The sequence below is a fragment of the Bos taurus genome, chromosome 28 (assembly GCF_002263795.3).
Source record: "Bos taurus isolate L1 Dominette 01449 registration number 42190680 breed Hereford chromosome 28, ARS-UCD2.0, whole genome shotgun sequence".
Taxonomy (NCBI): domain Eukaryota; kingdom Metazoa; phylum Chordata; class Mammalia; order Artiodactyla; family Bovidae; genus Bos; species Bos taurus.
In genome coordinates this window covers 41794585-41812892 of record NC_037355.1, presented here as the reverse complement: position 1 = coordinate 41812892, position 18308 = coordinate 41794585, and the positions used below count along the sequence as shown (strand labels likewise).

At 53.7% G+C, this 18308-nt stretch overlaps 1 protein-coding gene across 4 annotated transcripts; it reads right to left on the bottom strand.

The window, feature by feature from the left end:
• Positions 1–5229: 5229 nt before the first annotated feature.
• On the bottom strand, positions 5230–12388 carry GPRIN2 (G protein regulated inducer of neurite outgrowth 2). 4 transcript variants are annotated; one of them, XM_024986746.2, is made up of 4 exons: positions 12197–12387; positions 10995–11114; positions 7704–7839; positions 5304–6974 (listed from the first exon to the last, which is right to left on the bottom strand). In XM_024986746.2, exon 4 carries the CDS (start codon positions 6966–6968, stop codon positions 5607–5609), a length of 1362 nt encoding a protein of 453 aa, XP_024842514.1. In that variant the 5' UTR covers positions 6969–6974; positions 7704–7839; positions 10995–11114; positions 12197–12387; the 3' UTR covers positions 5304–5606. The 4 variants fall into 4 exon arrangements, with proteins under 4 accessions (NP_001192712.3, XP_024842514.1, XP_024842516.1 ...); XM_024986748.2 differs by lacking the exon at positions 7704–7839 and having other exon boundaries at positions 12197–12388; XM_024986747.2 differs by lacking the exon at positions 10995–11114.
• Between the last annotated feature and the right edge of the window lie 5920 nt (positions 12389–18308).

Here is an 18308-nt window from a genome sequence, read left to right as displayed (position 1 = left end):
TCCTACTCTTTGCAACCCCATGGACTGCAGCACACCAGGCTTCCCTGTCCACCAACTCCTGGAGTTTACTCAGACTCACGTCCATCGAGTCAGTGATGCCATCCAACCTTTTTATTCTCTGTCGTCCCCTTCTCCTCCTGCCTTCAATCTTTCTCAGCATCAGGGTCTTTTCCAATGACTTAGTTCTTCACATCAGGTGGCCGAAGTACTGGAGTTTCAGCTTCAGTATCAGTCCTTCTAATGAATATTCAGGACTGATCTCCTTTAGGATGGACTGGTTGGATCTTCTTGCAGTCCAAGGGACTCTCAAGAGTCTTCTCCAACACCACAGTTCAAAAGCATCAATTCTTCAGCACTCAGCTTTCTTTACAGTCCAACTCTTACATCCATACATGACTACTAGAAAAACCACAGCTTTGACCAGACGGACTTTTGTTGGCAAAGTAACGTCTCTGCTTTTTAATATGCTGTCTATGTTGGTCATAGCTTTTCTTCCAAGGAGCAAGCATCTTTTAATTTCATGGCTGCAGTCACCATCTGCAGTGATTTTGGAGCCCCCCAAAATAAAGTCTCTCACTGTTTCCACTGTTTCCCCATCTATTTCCCATGAAGTGATGGGACCAGATGCCACGATCTTAGTTTCCTGAATGCTGAGGTTTAAGCCAACTTTTTCAGGGCCCCATAAAGGCCACCAAAACTGATGGCTGATAGGGTGCCCTTCTAGCCAGACCAAAGCCTCTTCGCTCAGCCGGCAGGACCACTGCAAACTGCTCTCTCTCTTTGGACAAAAGCAATGGAAACAACCTAGCAAAGCAGCCCCGGGTGCCCCAGCGGGGCCTCCTCCTCCAGGGAGAGGTTCAGAAGCTATTTTTTCAAGCTCAAGCCGTTCGGGTTTTGTCCAAAGAGAAAAAAGACAGGTGGAAAGAAGAGCCTAGACTAGTGAAAATCAGGAATGACGTGACCCTGGCCACAAGAAGAGAGAAACTGCTGTTTGGAGCAGAAGGAATAAGGCAAGACAAAGCCTTGGCAGAAAGGGAAGGAAGCAGAGGGCAAGTTGGTGGAACGGATGGTGGGGAGACAGAAGGCGTCTGGGGGCAGAGAGACATGATACAGAAAAGGAGAAAGGGAGAACTGAAATTAAAGAGAGATAAGGGATACTTTGGGCTTTCCTGGTGTCTCCGTGGCAAAGAACCCACCTGCCAATGCAGGAGACACAGGAGATATATGCTCAGTCCCTGGGTCAAGAAGATCCCCTGGAGAAGGAAATGGCAACCCTCTCCAGTACTCTTGCCTGGAAAACCCCATGGACAGAGGAGCCTGGCAGACTATGGTCCACGGGGTGGCAAGAGTCAGATGTGACTGAACAACAACAGGGCGGGGGGTGGGGGGAGAGGGGGGACTCCCCTGGCAGCCCAGTAGTCAAGACTGTGCTCCCAGTGCAGACAGCACAGGTTTGTTCCCGGTCAGGAAACAAACATCATGTATGCCACCTGGGGCAATCAAAAAGATAAAAATGAAAAATAAGTAAGGAGAAATATGGGATGGGGGAGAGAGAGTACCAAGGCAGTGGTTGCAGGACCTGCAGAGCCTCCCCACTGCTCCTGGAATGGATGCTGATGGAGGCATTGTGCTTCCTAAGCCATGTTTATAGGATGCTGAGAAAGCATGTTGTGTCTTAAGAAAGATGTTGGAAAATGAAAAGCTTCTGAGGAGCCTATTGCAGACTAGCAGAGAGAGATGGGATGGTTCTCCTTAACGTGGCTCTGGGAGCCAGCATTTCAGAGGACCAGGGCCAGAATATATGCCTCCCAAGTAGGGCTCAGGGCTTCCCTGGTGGTTCAGACACTAAAGAATCTGCCTGCAATGCAGGAGACATGAGTTTGATCCCTGGGTTGGGAAGATCCCCTGGAAAAGGAAATGGCTACGCACTCCAGTATTCCTGCCTGGAGCACTGCATTGGTCACAAACAGTCAGACGTGACTAAGCAGCTAACACTTTCACTTTCAAGCATGTTTCAAAGCAGAGGGTGAAGGACATGGAAAGAGGCTCTTTAGTGAAAGAGAGTTAAGGAAATAGAACGCGGGCCTTAATCAGAGTCAAACCAGCAGGGCAGAAGCTCGCCCCCTGCTGGTGGCTTCGGGAGCTGCACTCAGCAGCAGTCGTGTGCTGAGCGCTAAGCCAGTACCAGGCACCACATGTGGGTTCTTCATTTACTCCACGCAGCGAACCAAAGGAGGCGGCACCGTTAGTATCTCCATTTTATGGATGAAGAAGTTGAGGACCAGTGAGGTTTTAGTAACTTGCCCAAGGTCTCATAGCTATAGGTGAGATCCAGGATTCAAACTCGAGTTTTACACCACTGAACTATAGTATCCCCTCAATATCCTGTATCAGGACCTGTATTGGGAAGACCTCATTGGCCCCCAGTGAAATAAAAATTTAATACTTCTGGGGCACAGAGACCCAATTTAGCGAACTCGGGAGGTGATGTCACAGTGAGAAAGGGCCATTCTCTGCTTTTCTCCCTCCCCCGACACTGTGATCTCAGGCCACCAGTAGCCTACACTCTGGCAGGGACAGCTTCTTCCCCAGGTGAACGGGTGATCCCTGTGAGGGTGATGGCAGACTTGGATTTGGACGGGAGGTGCACGTCCTGTGTCCTGGCCAGGCCCACAGGGGACAAGCATCAGGGAGCCAGGCTTCTGCTATCGGGGGCCCAGGTTGCCAGGATGGAGAGCCAGTGGACAGAAGGGAGAGTCCCTGGAGATGAGGGAAGGAGATTCCTGCTTGGGTGGGGAGCTCTAAGACTCTGGAGGATGTTCTATAGGCCAGAATCTACCAGAACGAAATCCTTCCCTGGCAAAGTTGTGACCTCTGTTACTTTATTTCAAATTCTAAACAAAACAAATATACACACAATGAAATCCACCGCCTCCTAGAGCCAGGCCTGACGGGGTCCCAGAAAGTCTGGACAGAAATCTGGAGTCTGAGAGGAGGAGACCTATAAAGGAAGCCAGTGGCCAAGTCCTGGGACCCTCAACCACTGCCAGCCAGGCCTGGCTCAGGAAGTAGGGTGGTGAGTTGGGTCTCCAGGTTGAATTTGGAAATGAAGCTTCAGCTCCTCCAAGTAGACCTATCCGCAGAGGCTGTGCAGCCTGAGTTAGTGAGGCCAAGGACACTCTTTTTCCACTGTTTGGGGGTGGCAAGCTTACCTGGGGGGGTGTTCTGTGGGCCCCAGCTATGCATAGCACCAAGGTCAGACACAGGCCAGGATGGGTCCCAGCACCACCCTGCCAACCTTCACCTCGGTCGTGACGAGGCAGGTGGGAGGCTGGGCTGGCCCTGCCCATTCAGGGTGCATCCCGGCCTGCCGTGTTGGCATATGCAGCATGTGGAGGTGGTGTATGGAGAATAAACTCTTGATGACACGTGTGGGACAGAGGAGAAAGTCTCTTCATGAAGGGCGTCACTGGTGCCCACTGAGCCCTGGGGCATATGGCCCTTCACCTGCCCCTCCTGGGCCTTCCATCTTGTCCCACGTGGTAGCTTCATCTCCTTTTATTCAAACTGGAAACCGCAGCTTTCTGCAACTCCTCCTTCTCCCCAAATCTACCACACACTGTGTGTGAGTATGTGTGCTCAGCCCCAGCTACCCACTCCATTTCCCCCTAACAGGCCCTTCTTGGCTCCCGTACCCAAGTACCCCTCCCCCCCACCCAGGCTCCCACCTCCCGCTTCTTCCACATGACTCTCCCCTCATGGCAGCCAAAGGGATATTACTGTAATGAAATCTGGCCCTACTCCTGCATCTGCAGCTCCTATAACGTCCCCTTCCGTATTCACACCAGGAGCTTCACAGTTGGGACCCCCTTACCAGCCTCCCGACCTGACAAACACCCCAGCACAGGCTGTCCTTCAGTGATTCACCGCAACCTGGGCAGGACAGGAACCTCCAAGGCCTCTGACCAGGCTGTTCTGCCTAGTATGCCGCGTCCACTCACCCACCCGTCCAGCCCTACTGTGTCCTCAAGACCCTGCTCAGCTCTGGCCCTGTGTGACGGCGACTTCCTATGCCAGAGCATCACCCCTCCCCTCACGTCCCCACAACTGGGGTTCTCGGTGCTCCCGTGCGGGGCCAGAGACGAGGACAGCCTGGTGCCCACATGTCACTCCCGAGAGTGGACTCGCCTGCCCCGGTCCAACATGGGCCATGGACAGGCCCCGGACCCCAGGCTACATGGTGTCAAGACCCTCATGACTGCAGGACAAGCTGCTTGATCACATTTTAAAAGGGAGATGAAGTCCAGTCCCCTCCTGCACACCACCCCACCCCTCTGCCCCAGACCCACCCTCAGAAGCAGCTCTGATCTGCTGTCATTTCCAAGCAGGACTGGCAGTTTACCCAGCCTGTCGGGAGTGGGAAAGTCACATCTTGGAATACGAAAGCCCATGCGGGGTCTTGGGATGCAGTCCGACCTGAAACATGCCTTTCTCACCTGGTTTCTCTGGCCCGTTGTCACTACCACTTAAAAGCTAACCCACTGTTGCGAGTCATTTCCACCTCGAGAGTACTGGTCCCCTGGGAATGGGGATATGCTGGCTGTCAGATCCTGGGCTCCTGGGCACAGAAGGGGGCCCAGGAACAGGACCGTGTCACGGGCAGAGCTGCACGTGGGTCCTGACTCCACCTTCCCAGGCCAAGTGACTCCCAGCAGGGCACTAACCTTGGCCAGACCCCAACACAATGATCTACCAGGTGGTTGGCTCCGAGAAGTACCCCGCAGCCCTCTATAATGCTCAAAGCCCTCCCGTCCCACACACGGTGAGCTCAACAAGGGCACAGGCAGCTTCTTCCCCAAGGAATCCACAAAACCTGGCAATGAATATGGACTCAGTAAGTTCTTGTTCACAGTTGCCCTGCTCTGCCAACCACATGCTGCAGGAAAGCACTGCAGGCTTCAGCCAGCCCCCGCTCTGCTCTCAGCCCACCACCGTGAGCTGTCCAGCCTGGGCCCAGCCCCCCGCTCTGCTCTCAGCCCACCACCGTGAGCTGTCCGGCCTGGGCACAGCAGCTGCAGTCTTGCCAAATGTCTGTGGTTATGTCTGTAAAACACGGTGAAGACTCAGGAAAGTGAGTTGACAAGCATGTGGCACACAGGAAGCCTCGACAATGTCAGTGCCCTTCCCTAAAGGCTTAGACAGCCCTCGCCACGTGAGACCCCACCTCTTACGTCAGGAGGTTGTTGTATCTCAGCACTGCTGTGAAAATAAAGCCACAAAGAGGCCTGGGGGAAACCATGGCAGAGTTCTGAACAGAGACTGGATAGAAGGTTAGGGGTTTTTACAGAGAAGTCAGGATCCCCCTTACGCACAGTGTTGAAACTGTCCCATAGTTCAGAGCCCACACGTGGCTCTTGGGAATCAAGCCCTTATAAACTAGCCCAACTGCCGGGGGCAGGGAACCCCCAGGCTGCAGTCCTGTGATCTGCGGGCAGCAGAGGACAGAGCCATGTCGGTGGGTGCCTGTGGATCCAAAGAGCGTGGGGACTCCACTGTCCCTGGGGCTGAGTCCATGCACCCCGGGCAGCTCCAGGGGCTGCAGCTCCTCACTCAGGGGCTGCACTGGAGCAGCCACAGCAGCTGGGGTGCCGCAGGGACTGCATGACAGCTCGAAGCGGCCCCCTCCTGCCCTCAGCAGACAGGCTGTCCTCGCTGGCAGGGGCCCCCTGCAGCTGCTCAAACTGCATCTCTAGGTGCTTCTGGATGGCCACACCGAGCACCTCCGGGTCCACTGCAGCTCCGTACACCTCCCACGTCATGCCCTCGGCGTCCCATCGCACGTCCCGCACAGGAGATGGCGCCTCTGCCAGGCTGGGCTCCAGAGTTACCTCCGGGAACATGCGCAGGGCCACGGGGGCTTCCAGAGGCGGACTGGTGGCCACTGCCTTGCAGACTGCCTTGGGGGCAGCTTGCACACCAGCATCCTGCGCTGACAGAGGGGAAGCCAAGACTGGGGCCAGGTCACTTGCTGAGGTCATGGTCCACATGTCCTTGGTCCTGGCACTAGGCTCCATGGCTAACCCTGTGGGACCCCAAGGGTGGGCACAGCAGTGGGAATGCCCAGGAAGCCCCCCAGAAAACCTACATTGGAGTTTCACCCCATGGTGAGCCTGCAGCCTAGATTCACTCACTGAGGCCACTAGTTTGGGAAAGGCCAGAATCCCTGGGGCAGGCAAGCCATGGCAGCAGCTGCTGGCCCCCACCTCCCTCATGCCACAGAGCAGGGCTGCTGGAGACAAAGCATGGCAGGAGGTGGTGGCCGACTGGCCGGTGGCTTTGGGGCTGCTGCTGTGGGTCACTGTGCCTCCCAAGGCAGCTGGTGGCACCCACACCTGACTCTCCAGTGTCCAGGCTGAGTTTGAAGTCTTGTCCTCCGGAGCCAGGTCCCTTTCCAAGCCTTCAGGGGTCTGGCCACTCTGGCCAGAGGTGCTGCTGGGCTGCAGCTGAGCCCCATGGACAGGCAAGCTGCCCAGGGCTGAGCAGCTGAGGCTGGCCTTTTGAGCACCACTGTGGCCCCGGGTCTGGGTGCTGTGAGCCAGGTCCGAGTGGCTCCTCTGCACAGCGGCGGCGCTGGGGTCCCACGGGTTACACAGGTCACTACCGCCCACGGTGGACACGTTGCCCACAGTGCTGCTACGCCAGTGGCCCACGGCACTGGGCTGCAGCTGGGGGCTGGAGGCCTGTGCCTGCTCCACGCGCTCAGCCTGCTGCCCCTCCGCCTCCGGGACCTGGGCACCGGTGCCGGCCTCGCCCAGCTGGGCCTGACATACAGTGCTGCTGGCCCTCTTGCGATACTCTGGCCTCTGCCCCCGGCCTTCGCCCAGCAGGCTGGAGGAACTTCGGGACAGGGGCTGAGGGTGGGCACTGAGGGGTTCCGGGGCATCCGGCTCAGGACGGCTGGATCTCATGGCTGCCTGCAGGAGAGAGAGAGGGAGGGGGTGGCACTGAGTTGGGTAGCGGCATCTCTGCTGGATTCTGCTGGGGGCTCACACAGTGCAAGGCACACTGAGGGGAAGGCTTCAGTCTCAGCCTGCCTGACCAGTCAGAGCCACAAGCAAAATGATGACAGGGGACCAGACACTTCAAATCAAGGTCACCACACATACACAGGATGACACTTGAAATATCCAAACACCAAAAGTGAGTGATCAGAACCAGCCCTAGGGTAAGATCCTAGAGATCATCTAGAAGCCTAGTTGCTGACTCTACTGCTGGTTTATGCGGGACGGGGAAGCCAGGGGAGAGGCCAAGCCTGCTGGGGCCCTGGGGCTTGGGGCTTTGAGACAATAGCTCTTAGTCAATCAGCACAGAACTGTTAGAGTATTTTAATAACCAGTAACGTTGGACTGATGGATACTACCCTGGTTCCTCCCAGAATCATCACTATCTCACTTGGACTGGAGCCTCTTTGGTACACAGTGGCGGGCAGAGGTCTTAGGGATGAGAAAGACATGAATACAGGGCTCCCTGAGAACACCCTGGGTTCTCTCACGCTCCCTCCCCATCCTCTCTGGCCTGGCCTGGCTGGGTTGTCTCGTCTCTGGGGCTCAGTCTTGGCCGCTGTGAAGGGGAAGGGGTTTCCTGGCTCCCACCGCATGCCCCAAGGGCAGGAGAGGCTGCCATATCAGCCCTTTAGGACTCACTCAGCATTTGTTCATTCCTCCTGCTGCCATCTCATGAGCACCTTCTGTGTGCCATGCTCTTGAGGTCAGGCAACATGGAACTAATGCAGATCTGCTGTGCCCACCAAATGGGGTCCAATCAGGTCACCCCCACTATCTGAAAGAAGAGCATTCCTATGAAACCTTTTCATAAACCAAAACAGTGTAAAGAGGCAATTACCTTGTCTTGTAAAACTCTTCGAACTTCTTTCCATTACTGAAAACAGTCACTAATTAATGTGGGTCTCGCATGAAAGTGAAGTGGAATAAAGCAAACTTTTGAAAAGTAGGGAATACCTGTAACCACCAATCAGACACACATCCTCTCTTGCCCCCGCTCCCTTCCCGCCATTCTTGTCCCTTTCTCTAGCCATACAGACTCCTCCAGACCTGCAGGTTGGACCCAGAGAGAGAGGAAAGAGATGGTGCCTGGGAGGAAGGAACAAGGACCAGGGTGAGCAGAAAGCAAGAGGCATGTGCTCAGATCACAAGAGGAGGGCAGCAGGCTGGGGGCTGGGCAGGGCCCAGAGAGAGGGAGTGGGGTCAGGGCGTGAGCCAGCCTGGCCCAGGGCGGAGTCGTGAATAAGAAACATCACTCTGAGACTCCCAGCCAGGCAGGACATGCTGGAGAAGCAGGGTGGAGATGGTAGGCAACAGTGGCAACTTGGCGATCCCAGTCATGTCCTCCCAGCCCGGGCTGATAAGAACTGCCACGAAACCAGCCACCCTGGCCAGGTGAGCGAGGCCACTGCAAGGGAGTGTGGGAAGGGCTCTCGGGAACTCGGTTTCTGTACATTAAAACTTCCTGTTGCCCCAGAGCTCAGGAGATGACTGGTGGCTGTTCAAGCCAATGGTGAGGGTGTTTCTAGAGCAACTGTCCCCTTAGAATTCCAGGCTTGCTATGAAGCCCAGTTCAGCATAACTTTCAGCGGTGATGAAAAGATGCTGCTCTGTGCTGTCCGGTAAGGTTGTTACTGGTCACGTGTGGCCACTGAGCACTTGACAGATAGCTAGTGCGACTGAACAACTGCCTTTCTGATTTTGTTTAAGTAACTGAAATTTAGGGCTTCCCAGGTGGCTCCACAGTAAAGAATCCGCCTGCCAATGCAGGGCATGTGAGTTCCATCCGTGAGTCAGAAAGATGCCCTGGAGAAGGAAATGACAACCCACTTCAGTATTCTTGCCTGGGAAATCCCAGCCTTGCAGGCTACAGTCCATGGGGTTGCAAAAGAGTCAGACACGACTTAAGGAGTAAACAATAAAATTGAAACTTAAAGGGCCACATATTGTTACTGAGGACCACACTGGACTGTGCAGCTCTACACATCGTACCAGCCTGGGCAGGAGTCTCCTGTCCTAGCTGCTCCTTGGGGCTGAAGCCAGACTGGTCCCTGGAAGAGTCAGGAAAATGATGAATAGACAAGAAAAGACTACAGCCCAGGCCCTACTCGCAGGCTCTAAGGTGGACATATAAACAGAGAAGGGCAACAAAGCCAGTACCAATCACAGTGATGATAGTAAGAACGGCAGTGCCAAGTGCCCAGTCACCCACCCTGTGTCAGGCATGTGCCATCTCCTTTCCAGCACTGTCTCATGTAATAGAAGAGCAATCTCAGGAGATAAGTCATCTTCTCCATTCTACAGAAGAGGAAACCGAAGCTTAGAGAGGTTTAGTGACTTGCTCAAGGGTACACAGCTGGTAAGTGGTTAAGCCAGGAATCAAACTCAGGAGCGTCTGAGGTTCTCTGCGCTCCCTCTCGAGAACGGTCCAGACCTCCGTCCTGGACGCTATCACTCCTCCACTGGCATCCCTTTTTATTTATTGTTGCCATGACTCAACTGGAGTCCCAGAACCCAGCACATGGGTACCCAGTGGTACCCGTGACATGCCAGTGGAACAAGTGAACAAGTAAGAACAAAGCCTGGATGCCTGTTCACCCTACCTGCTTCTTAGCAGCTCTGTAGGCAGCCGAGACTCAGAAAGACAGAAGGAGACCTGCTGGCTAGGAAGGCTGTGGTCATAGATGGGCCCTGGCAGGCAGACAACCACTGAGCTCCAAGCCCAAGAACACGAAGGAAGTCCTATCTGGACAGCCCACACAGCCTCTGACTGAACTCCACCTACCCTGCACCCTTCTCTTGAGGACGGCCATAAGAAGCCAGACCTTGGTTTCCTTGACGAAACAGGGACAAGGCTGGGGGCACACACAGTCTCCACCGGGAGCTGGCGAGAAGCTGTCAGCAATGAGATACTGCTGGATCCGCCTCACCAGATGGCTGCCTGATGCTCAGGGTTGGCCGTCACTCAGAGTGCAAGCAGTGACCACAAAGACCCCAGGGCAGTGGGAGGTTATATTTCTGTTAGTTTCCTTCCTTAGCCCACCTCCACAAATGGCAGGTGACAATCTGAGATCTGGAACAGCTCAGATATATCAAAGAACCCACAGCTGAACCCCAGCCGGCCTTCCCAGGCTGATGGAGGGAAGAGCTTCAAGGGAAGTTGTTTCGAGTTATGCCAGGGAAAGAAGGTTTTTCACACCCAGCCTACCAAGAAGAGAGGCCTCCCAGGAAGCAATAGAGCTGATCAGATGAACTTTGGAGCCAGGGACGAACAGGCGAGGCAAAGGGGTATACTTCCAATCCAGGCTCTTGCCCTTCCTATGTATGCACACTCAGATGGACCCCTAACTCCTTTGAGCCTCAGTTTCCCCAATCTGCATATCAGAAATAAATCCCCACCCCGCAGGGCTGTTGTGAAGACATAATGTGATGGCATATGGACTGCCTGGAACAGCGATTGTTAATAATCTTACCTTTCTTCCTCCCATCAGAAGTGACTTGTGCTCAAGGTATCACAGGACTAGTACTTGGAAGTGGGCGTAGGGGAAGAAAGATGGCTTTTAGGAAGCCATTTAGATTATAGGGTAGCTTGGTTTGCTTCTTAATCTTTCCCTTCCTCATCCCATCCTAGGATGGTGGTAGTCATCACCAATGTTCCCAATGTCTCCATCATGACACTGTTTCCAAGTCTGTTTTAAACCTCAGCTTGGGAGAATATGTATACACACACTCATACACGCGTGCATACGCGCACACACACACTCCTCTGTATACACACACTCATACACGCGTGCATGCGCACACACACCCCTCTGTATACATACACTCATACACGCATGCATACGCGCACACACACCCCTCTGTATACACACACTCATACACGCGTGCATACGCGCACACACACACTCCTCAAATGTTGAGATAGGAACTTACCTCTTAGGAACCAGGTAGGGACATACACCACCCAAATCCCTCTTTGTATAGAGAGGGGCGTGGCAACCTCCAGGAGGTGGTCTGATCCATCCCAGCCAAGGAGGGCTTTCCTGGCCAAAGCTGGGGAAAGCAGCAGGGAGCATTCCTGAGCTACAGAGAAGTGTTTGGAGGCACAAAACCTGCCCTTCACAGAGGATGAAGGAGTCTTAAGAACAAAGTGCCCACGTCACAAGCTGTGCCAGGAAAGGGTTCTGGGGAACAGTGGGGCAGAGGTCCCAGACCCAGCTTTGCTCACCACAGACAGGCCTAGATCCCACCAGGCAAGAGATTCCTCCCCTGAGGAGGATTTGCCCATACTTCCCAGGAGGAACCCGAGATGAAAAAGGTCAGCCTCCAGGCCCAGCTGCCCCAAACCTGAAGCAGCCCAAGTGGCTGGTGTGTCCCTACCTGCGTGGCCACGGGGTCCCATGAACCAGTATAGGCCCACACCACACCCGTGGACCCACCGGTGCCGACACACAGGCCCGTTTGCTGTGCGAGCCTGCAGGAAACAGCATCCACACAGCTGCACTCTGCGCACCAGACCGACAGGCCGCTTCTAGCTGCGGAGCCAAAGGCCTGAACACACCGCCCACACACTCTCCCCGAGGGCAAGGGGCCCTGTCCTGCCCTCCCACACAAAGCCCACCTGGACTCAGGGAGAAGGTCCTCAACATGACCCCCCAAGCAGGGCTCTAGACCTTCCCAGCAGCAAAGACTGTGACTGGAGGAAGAGGGGGGCTGTGGGGTAAGCGGGCAGGGATGGAGGGCAGGAGGAGTGCGAGTGAAGGGAGGGCAGGGGCTGGGGGCAGGGGGAGGAGAGTGGGATGAGGGGTGGGGATGGAAAGGGAAGAGGAAGGAAGGGGGAAGAAGCGGTAGGAACGGTGGGGGTTGGCAGAAAGAGACGACGTCCTGGGCACCGAATATTGAGAAATGGGAGGATGGGCAGAGGAGACGTGGAAAAGGGGATAGTTCAGGCAGTGAGCCCAGAGATGGGAGGAGGGATGCAGCCCGGGGGTGCGCTGAGCACTGGGGGCCGGGATGCGTAGGGTCGGGGCTCAGAGAAAGGTGAGGAGTGGGGTTCCCGGGCGCAAGAAGGGGAGGTGCCGCCCATCCCACCCTCCTTCGCCCCAACACGGGCGAGCACGGAGCTGGCCTCTCACCCTCTTGCCCGCCCGGGGCCGCGGAGGCCGGCGGAAGCGCTGCTCCTGTGGCCGCCACAGGTGCCCGGCGCAGCCGCCCAAGATGGAGCCGAGCCGGACCTGGACCTGGCCTGGGCCGAAGACGCCGCCAGCCGCCGTCCGCCCGGCCAGCGGAGCCAGAGCAAGAGGCGCAGCTGGGCGACTGAGGGGCGGGGGCAGGCCGGGGGAGGAGGGACGGAGGGGGCGGTAGCCCTGCTCACCTGGGCCCGCCCCCGCGCTCCACCGCCCACGCCGGCGTCCCGGCCCCGCCCCCGCCCCGGCCCCGGCCCCGCCCCCGGCCCCTCCGCGCTCCGCAGCCCCCCGCAACCTACAGCCGCACGAGCATCGCCTCGACCCTGCCCCGCGCGCCCCTAGTCCCTCTTCCGGACCCACTCTTCACGGCACGTCTCACCGTCCCGTCTTTTCGGCCCCGCCCCCACCATGATCTCCAGTTTTACAGGCCTCCCAACGACACCCGCCCCAAGACACCCATCTTCTCAACCCAACCCCAACGTCCCCAACCTTAGAGGCTCGGCTCCCTACAATCCTCAGCTCCCCAGCCCAAGTCCAAAGAGCCTCGCCCTCTCGGCCCCGGCCTACCACGCCCAGCACAGAGGTCTAAGAGCCCCTCAGGAGACCCTCTTTCTCACCACCCGGCTCCATGTTCTTGATCACCCTGGCCCCCATCCTTCAATAGTGAGGGACTTCAGGTCCTGCCCTCGAGAACCCCAGCGCATGGGATACCTAGTTGGGTCCATCTTAGACCCACCGTGCAGACGCCCATTCTCCAAGCCCTGGACCCCATAGTTCCACCCTCTGAGGTTCACTCTTGCAGACCCCACCACCGAGCCTGGTCCTTTGAGCTTTGCGTCCATGGCTCCTTCAAGACCCAGGCCCTCCATCCGGCCCCACAACCTCAACCCCATAGATTCCATGCTCAGAACTATTTCCAGTTCAGGCAGCAGGCTCCTTAGGCACAGGCTCCCAACATGCCTCCCCCGGCCCAGACAGCTCCTTACCCCTTCCGCCCTCCAGGGATTTCTATCACCCATCCCTAGGGCCCCTCGTCTCTGAGAATCGAGTCCCAGTATCGATTCTCTTCTGTTGAACCCAGGTGCAAGGACCATTGATTTGCTTGCCCAGCCCCTTACTGAAGGGTCTGCACCCCTCTGGCTCAGTAGCCGGAAGGGGGCGCCATCTCTGTTGCTCTTCCAGTTTGGGAAGACCTCAGGCACCAGCCTCACTTCTCTGGTCTCCCCCAGCCTTGTACCTCCACCTAACATCAAGAGGGGACCTGCAGAAAGTTCCCCAGCCCTTGGAGAGTGGGAAGCCCATGCGAGAGCCTGCACCATTCACTTTCTATAGCCCCAAGTCTGGCATCTAGTCCAGACACCTGAAGAATCAGACAGGAATTACAACCTCAACACCCCACGTATTCACTGGTTGTGTGATCCCACACCCAAGCCAAACTATCCCTCTCTTTGAATATTGGTTTCCTCATCTGCAGAATAATTATTCTTACCTCACAGGGCAATAAGAAAGAAAGAATTTAAGTGTTCTGCAGAGTGTTCTTGCTGTTATCAGTCATTTGATCAAATATTTAACAAGCTCCTCCTGCATTAGGTTCTGGAGATACAAGCTAGGACTGCATGAACTGGGAGCGGGGTGGGGTTTGTTGATTGCTTTGGTAGAGAGAGGAGGCACTTGGCTTAAGACCCTATGGGCCAAGTGCCATTTCCTGAGACTCAGAGCCCAACTGAAAAGGAGCAGGTGTGATGGTCTCAGGAGTTCCATGGGGGGAGCACGTGGAGAGGTGAGTGACACAGAAAGTGAGGTTCCCCAGGAAGTCTGAGCATAATGGGCACAGGGGGCCATGAAGTCACAGGAGTGGATAAGGTTTTCAGGGAGTATAGAGAGGAGGACCTAGGACTCACCTGTGAGTGCACACATGCTCAGTTGCTTCAGTCGTGTCCGACTCTCTGCGATCCTGTGAACCTGCCAGACTCCTCTGTCCATGGGGTTCTCCAGGCAAGAATACTGGAGTTGGCATCTGTGACTGACCACGTGGTTAAAGACTGATAAGGACCAGCCAGAAAGGAAAGAGGGAAACCAGGACATTGCTGTGACCCTGGGCACTTAGAGTAAACAGCTTCAACAAGGCAATGGAGCAGAAGCCACCGGAGCAGATGGAGGAATGAATCAAGGGGTGTGGCGGGGGGAATGGAAGACTGCTTGCGCGGTCAACTCTTTTATGGGCGGCCGTAAAGAAGAGAGGTAAGAAAGGTGTCAGTGGGAAAGAGGTGTAGGATCAAGAAAGAAAAAAATTTTTTTGGTGTTGGTATTGTTTTTTGGCTCACTTTCTAAAATATGATGCATCATGTAGTGGGTTTCCTTGATTTCAAGCAACAAAAACCAACTGGCAAAGTTAAGCAAAAAAGGAATATGTTGGGAGGTATCAGGAGTCTGGGATGGAAGCTAATGCTGGAGAGCTGGTCTTGGTTCCTCAAGATAGTAGCCAGGTGAATGTAGACCTCAGCATCAGGGAGCACCCCACCATCTCGCCCTGTCACCACCCTGGAAGGAAAGCTTCCCATTGTCTGTCCTTCCTGTGCCTCTCAGCTTGAAATTCAAAGAACCAGGGGAGCTGCTGCTGCTGCTAAGTCGCTTCAGTCGTGTCCGACTCTGTGCGACCCCAAAGACAGCAGCCCACCAGGCTCCGCCGTCCCTGGGATTCTCCAGGCAAGAACACTGGAGTGGGTTGCCATTTCCTTCTCCAAGGGGAGCAAGAGAGCTCATTTGACTGAGCTATATCCATGTGCTCTCTGTCCTGGGACGGTGAGAGGAATATCTGGTCAAATTCATCACTAGGAACATCACACAGGACCCACCAGGACTGCAAACAGGGTGTTTTCCCCAGAAAGAGGAATGGAGATTGGGCAGCCAGACACAGACAGATCCACTGCATGTTGTAATAAATTGAGCATATTTGACAACAAGGAGAAGAGCCCATATAGGAGTAGAGGAAGAACAGGAAAGAGTGGGAATCACTGCTGGTGTAAGGTCCCCATTGGGATCCTGAACATAGTAAACAGGAGTGAAATGGTTTCTGTGTAACCAGAGGACAAGAAGAAAAATGACGGAGTCATACCAAGATAGGTCATGAGGTCTGGAAATTGAAGTTTGTTGATCTCAGTTTTCTTGTCTGATGGTTCTGATTTCTGTGTGTAATAAAAGGGAAAATCATGTGCTGAGACAGAAAGGGGAAGATGGAAAGGTTGGAGAGGCAAGGAGGGAGGAGGAGGTTTGAAATAGTTGTTGCAGAAAGTGGAAGAGCCTGTTAGCCAAAGAAATGCCATAGAAGGTCACCAAGAAATATCTGGGCCCACATAAGTTTGGAACCAGCAATTACGAAGAAAGAATCTTATTTTTTAAAAAAAAGCCAATTTGAGTTAGGACTCACAGTTGCAAGAGAAAATTAGAAAGTTAAACTTTAAAAGGTACTTTGGGGACTTCGCTGGTGGTCTACTCGCTTCCACCAGAGGGGGCACGGGTTTGATCCCTGGTTGAGGAACTAAGATCCCGCATGCTGCACACTGCCAAAAATAAATGAATAAATAAACGGTGCTTTTGACACAACTCCACTGTACACTTTCAGAATAAGCCACAGTCCCCATTCCTTCAGTAAAAACAATGAACAAATCCTTCTGGATGCTGGTGTCCAGGACACACTCTAGCTGACTGGGCACCTCTGCTCTCACCAGTTGAGCTGTGGGTTTATTAAGAGTCAGGTGAGTTTGTATCCAAACTTACTTACTCCAACTGTACACGTTGTCATTATGCAAGGTAATTAAACTGCATGTGAACTGATGGGATATGAATATGAAAAGACAGTTTTGTTCCTGTGAAATCTGGGTTAAGTGCTTTGAAAAGTGAGTCATCAAACCTTGTGCCAGTTAAGTGTGGGAAGGGCAACTTGAAAAAGCACAGGAAGAAAATCTAGACAATTTAGACAAATTCTGAATCAGATTGCTCCCCAATTGTCTTTAAACTAACTGACTTGCCTACTAACCAGTCATTGATTAGAACTGAACCTTGGGCAAAAGAGCTAATATTCTGTAGTTTAGGCAAAGCAGGGAATTTATTGAATCTAGCTTTGAGTATTGCAACATCCAAAGCCTCTGTCTCTTACACGCCTTCCCTCTGATTGCCTCTGGGTTAGCGTCATTCTTACCTAGTCTCCCTTGGGAAACAAGGTCGCTGGCAACCCCAAATCTACATCCTCACATCTCGGAATCTGCAAATCAAATCTTACCCTGTTTGATAATACCAGGCCAGGGTGGCCAGTTGAGGGGTAGCTCTTTGATTGGCCAGCCTATGTCGTGTGCTCCTCCAGGAAACAGGTATAGCGTACAAGCTCATACAGAAAACACCAGGGTTTTAAATTTCCTTACATGCCCCAAACTAAGATTTTGAGGGATATATGTTTCCCCAAAAACCACAAGCCTGGTCAACACCAGCCTGCATTGTTGACTCAAACTAACCAACCTTAAGCCACAAAACCCACATCAGCAGGAAGTGGGCTGAAAAGCTATGCAGCCCCAAGAGGGGTGCGCCATGGATGCCCACTTCCGTGGTGGGGATGGAAGAGAATGACCAAGTGGGGACAACCAGGGCCCAAAGGAACAATCCTGGAGAGAAGGCTGTCGTCCAATGAAGTTGCTCCACACCCTGGGATCTTTTGCAGTCTCTGCCTACCAGGATTTGATGACAGTGGCCAACCAGTGGCTGCAATGGGTTTCCATTTTTTCCTTCTTCTGGACGAGAGTCCCTACCATGTTATACTGTTCCTGTGTACTATCGTATATTGGGTGTGATGAAGCAGCTAACTTGTGTATGCCTTTAGAGGGCACTGAGCCATGAAGAACCACATCCAGATTCCATACTGCAGGCTGCCCATACCCAGATCCTAGGCTGGGAGCTGGATGCAGGCGCTGGGTGGAACTCTGGAGTCATCTCCCCCTGGGAGAGGACATCTGAAGCTCTTAGAGAATGAGGAACACAGACATTTGATTGGCCAAAGGGATGGACTGGGGATGAGACTGCTAACTGGCCTCTAATGATCATGATCTCCTCCTTTTATCTGTAGACATGGAAATCCAGGGGGAAAAGACAATATTTCATTATCTTTCTGGAAGCTATCCGGCCAAGTAACTGACCAGTGGACTGCAGTGTAGGGAGGAGATGCTTGTAAGCAGAAGGGGTGAGCCCTGCTCTTTTCTGTTCCCACTGGCTAGATATGGAGGTGTTGAAACGCCTCAAACCACACAGATATGGAATACCTAGGGCTAGTAAAGCAACAAGATAGGGAAGACTACTGGGCTCCCAGGCTGCGTAAGAAAGGTAAGAAAGAAAAACTTCTATCTTGCTTAAGCTAATCTCACTTGAAGTTTCTATTGCAACAGTTCAACCTATATGCTACAAATTACTCATCCTCTCCTCTCCTCCACACCCATGCGCTTTGGGTGGGTCTCAGGAGGAAGAGCATACAACAAGGGAATCACTGTCGTATGGGAATCACCAAGGGAATCACTGCCTCACATTACCCTGGCCTCAGGGTTTTCAGGATAAGTATGTGTCCCACTTAGAGCCAATGGCATGCAATAAGGAATTTCTCTGGGAGTCTTGAGAAAGAAACTCACTGTTTTTGCTAAAGGAATGTGGAGACTGAAGCCATCATCTTACACGAAGCCTGATATGGATTCAGCCCCGAGGGTGACAAAGCCAGGATACTGAGAGAAGCAAGGTCCTAACAACATCATTTTGAGTTTTGACGCTAGTGAGAACTAAGGCTGGTCTCAACCTTTGACCGCTTGTCTAAGGAAGACAATAAATATTCTTCTTGTTTAAACTAGTTGGGTTAAATTTCCATCCCTTCTTAACAAAAATGACCTCAGTGATACAGTCCTCTGCCAAGCCTGGGAGTATTGCTGAGGCAAATGGAAGGCAGATGCCTGAGTTCAGCCTTGCAAAGTAAGTTAGGGACCACCTGATGCTTGCTTTTGACATGAGTTTGAGTAAGCTCCAGGAGTTGGTG

Coding starts and splice junctions, on each gene's coding strand:
- GPRIN2 (XM_024986748.2), bottom strand. CDS start 6,968: ATGAGATCCAGCCGTCCTGAGCCGGATGCCCCGGAACCCCTCAGTGCC.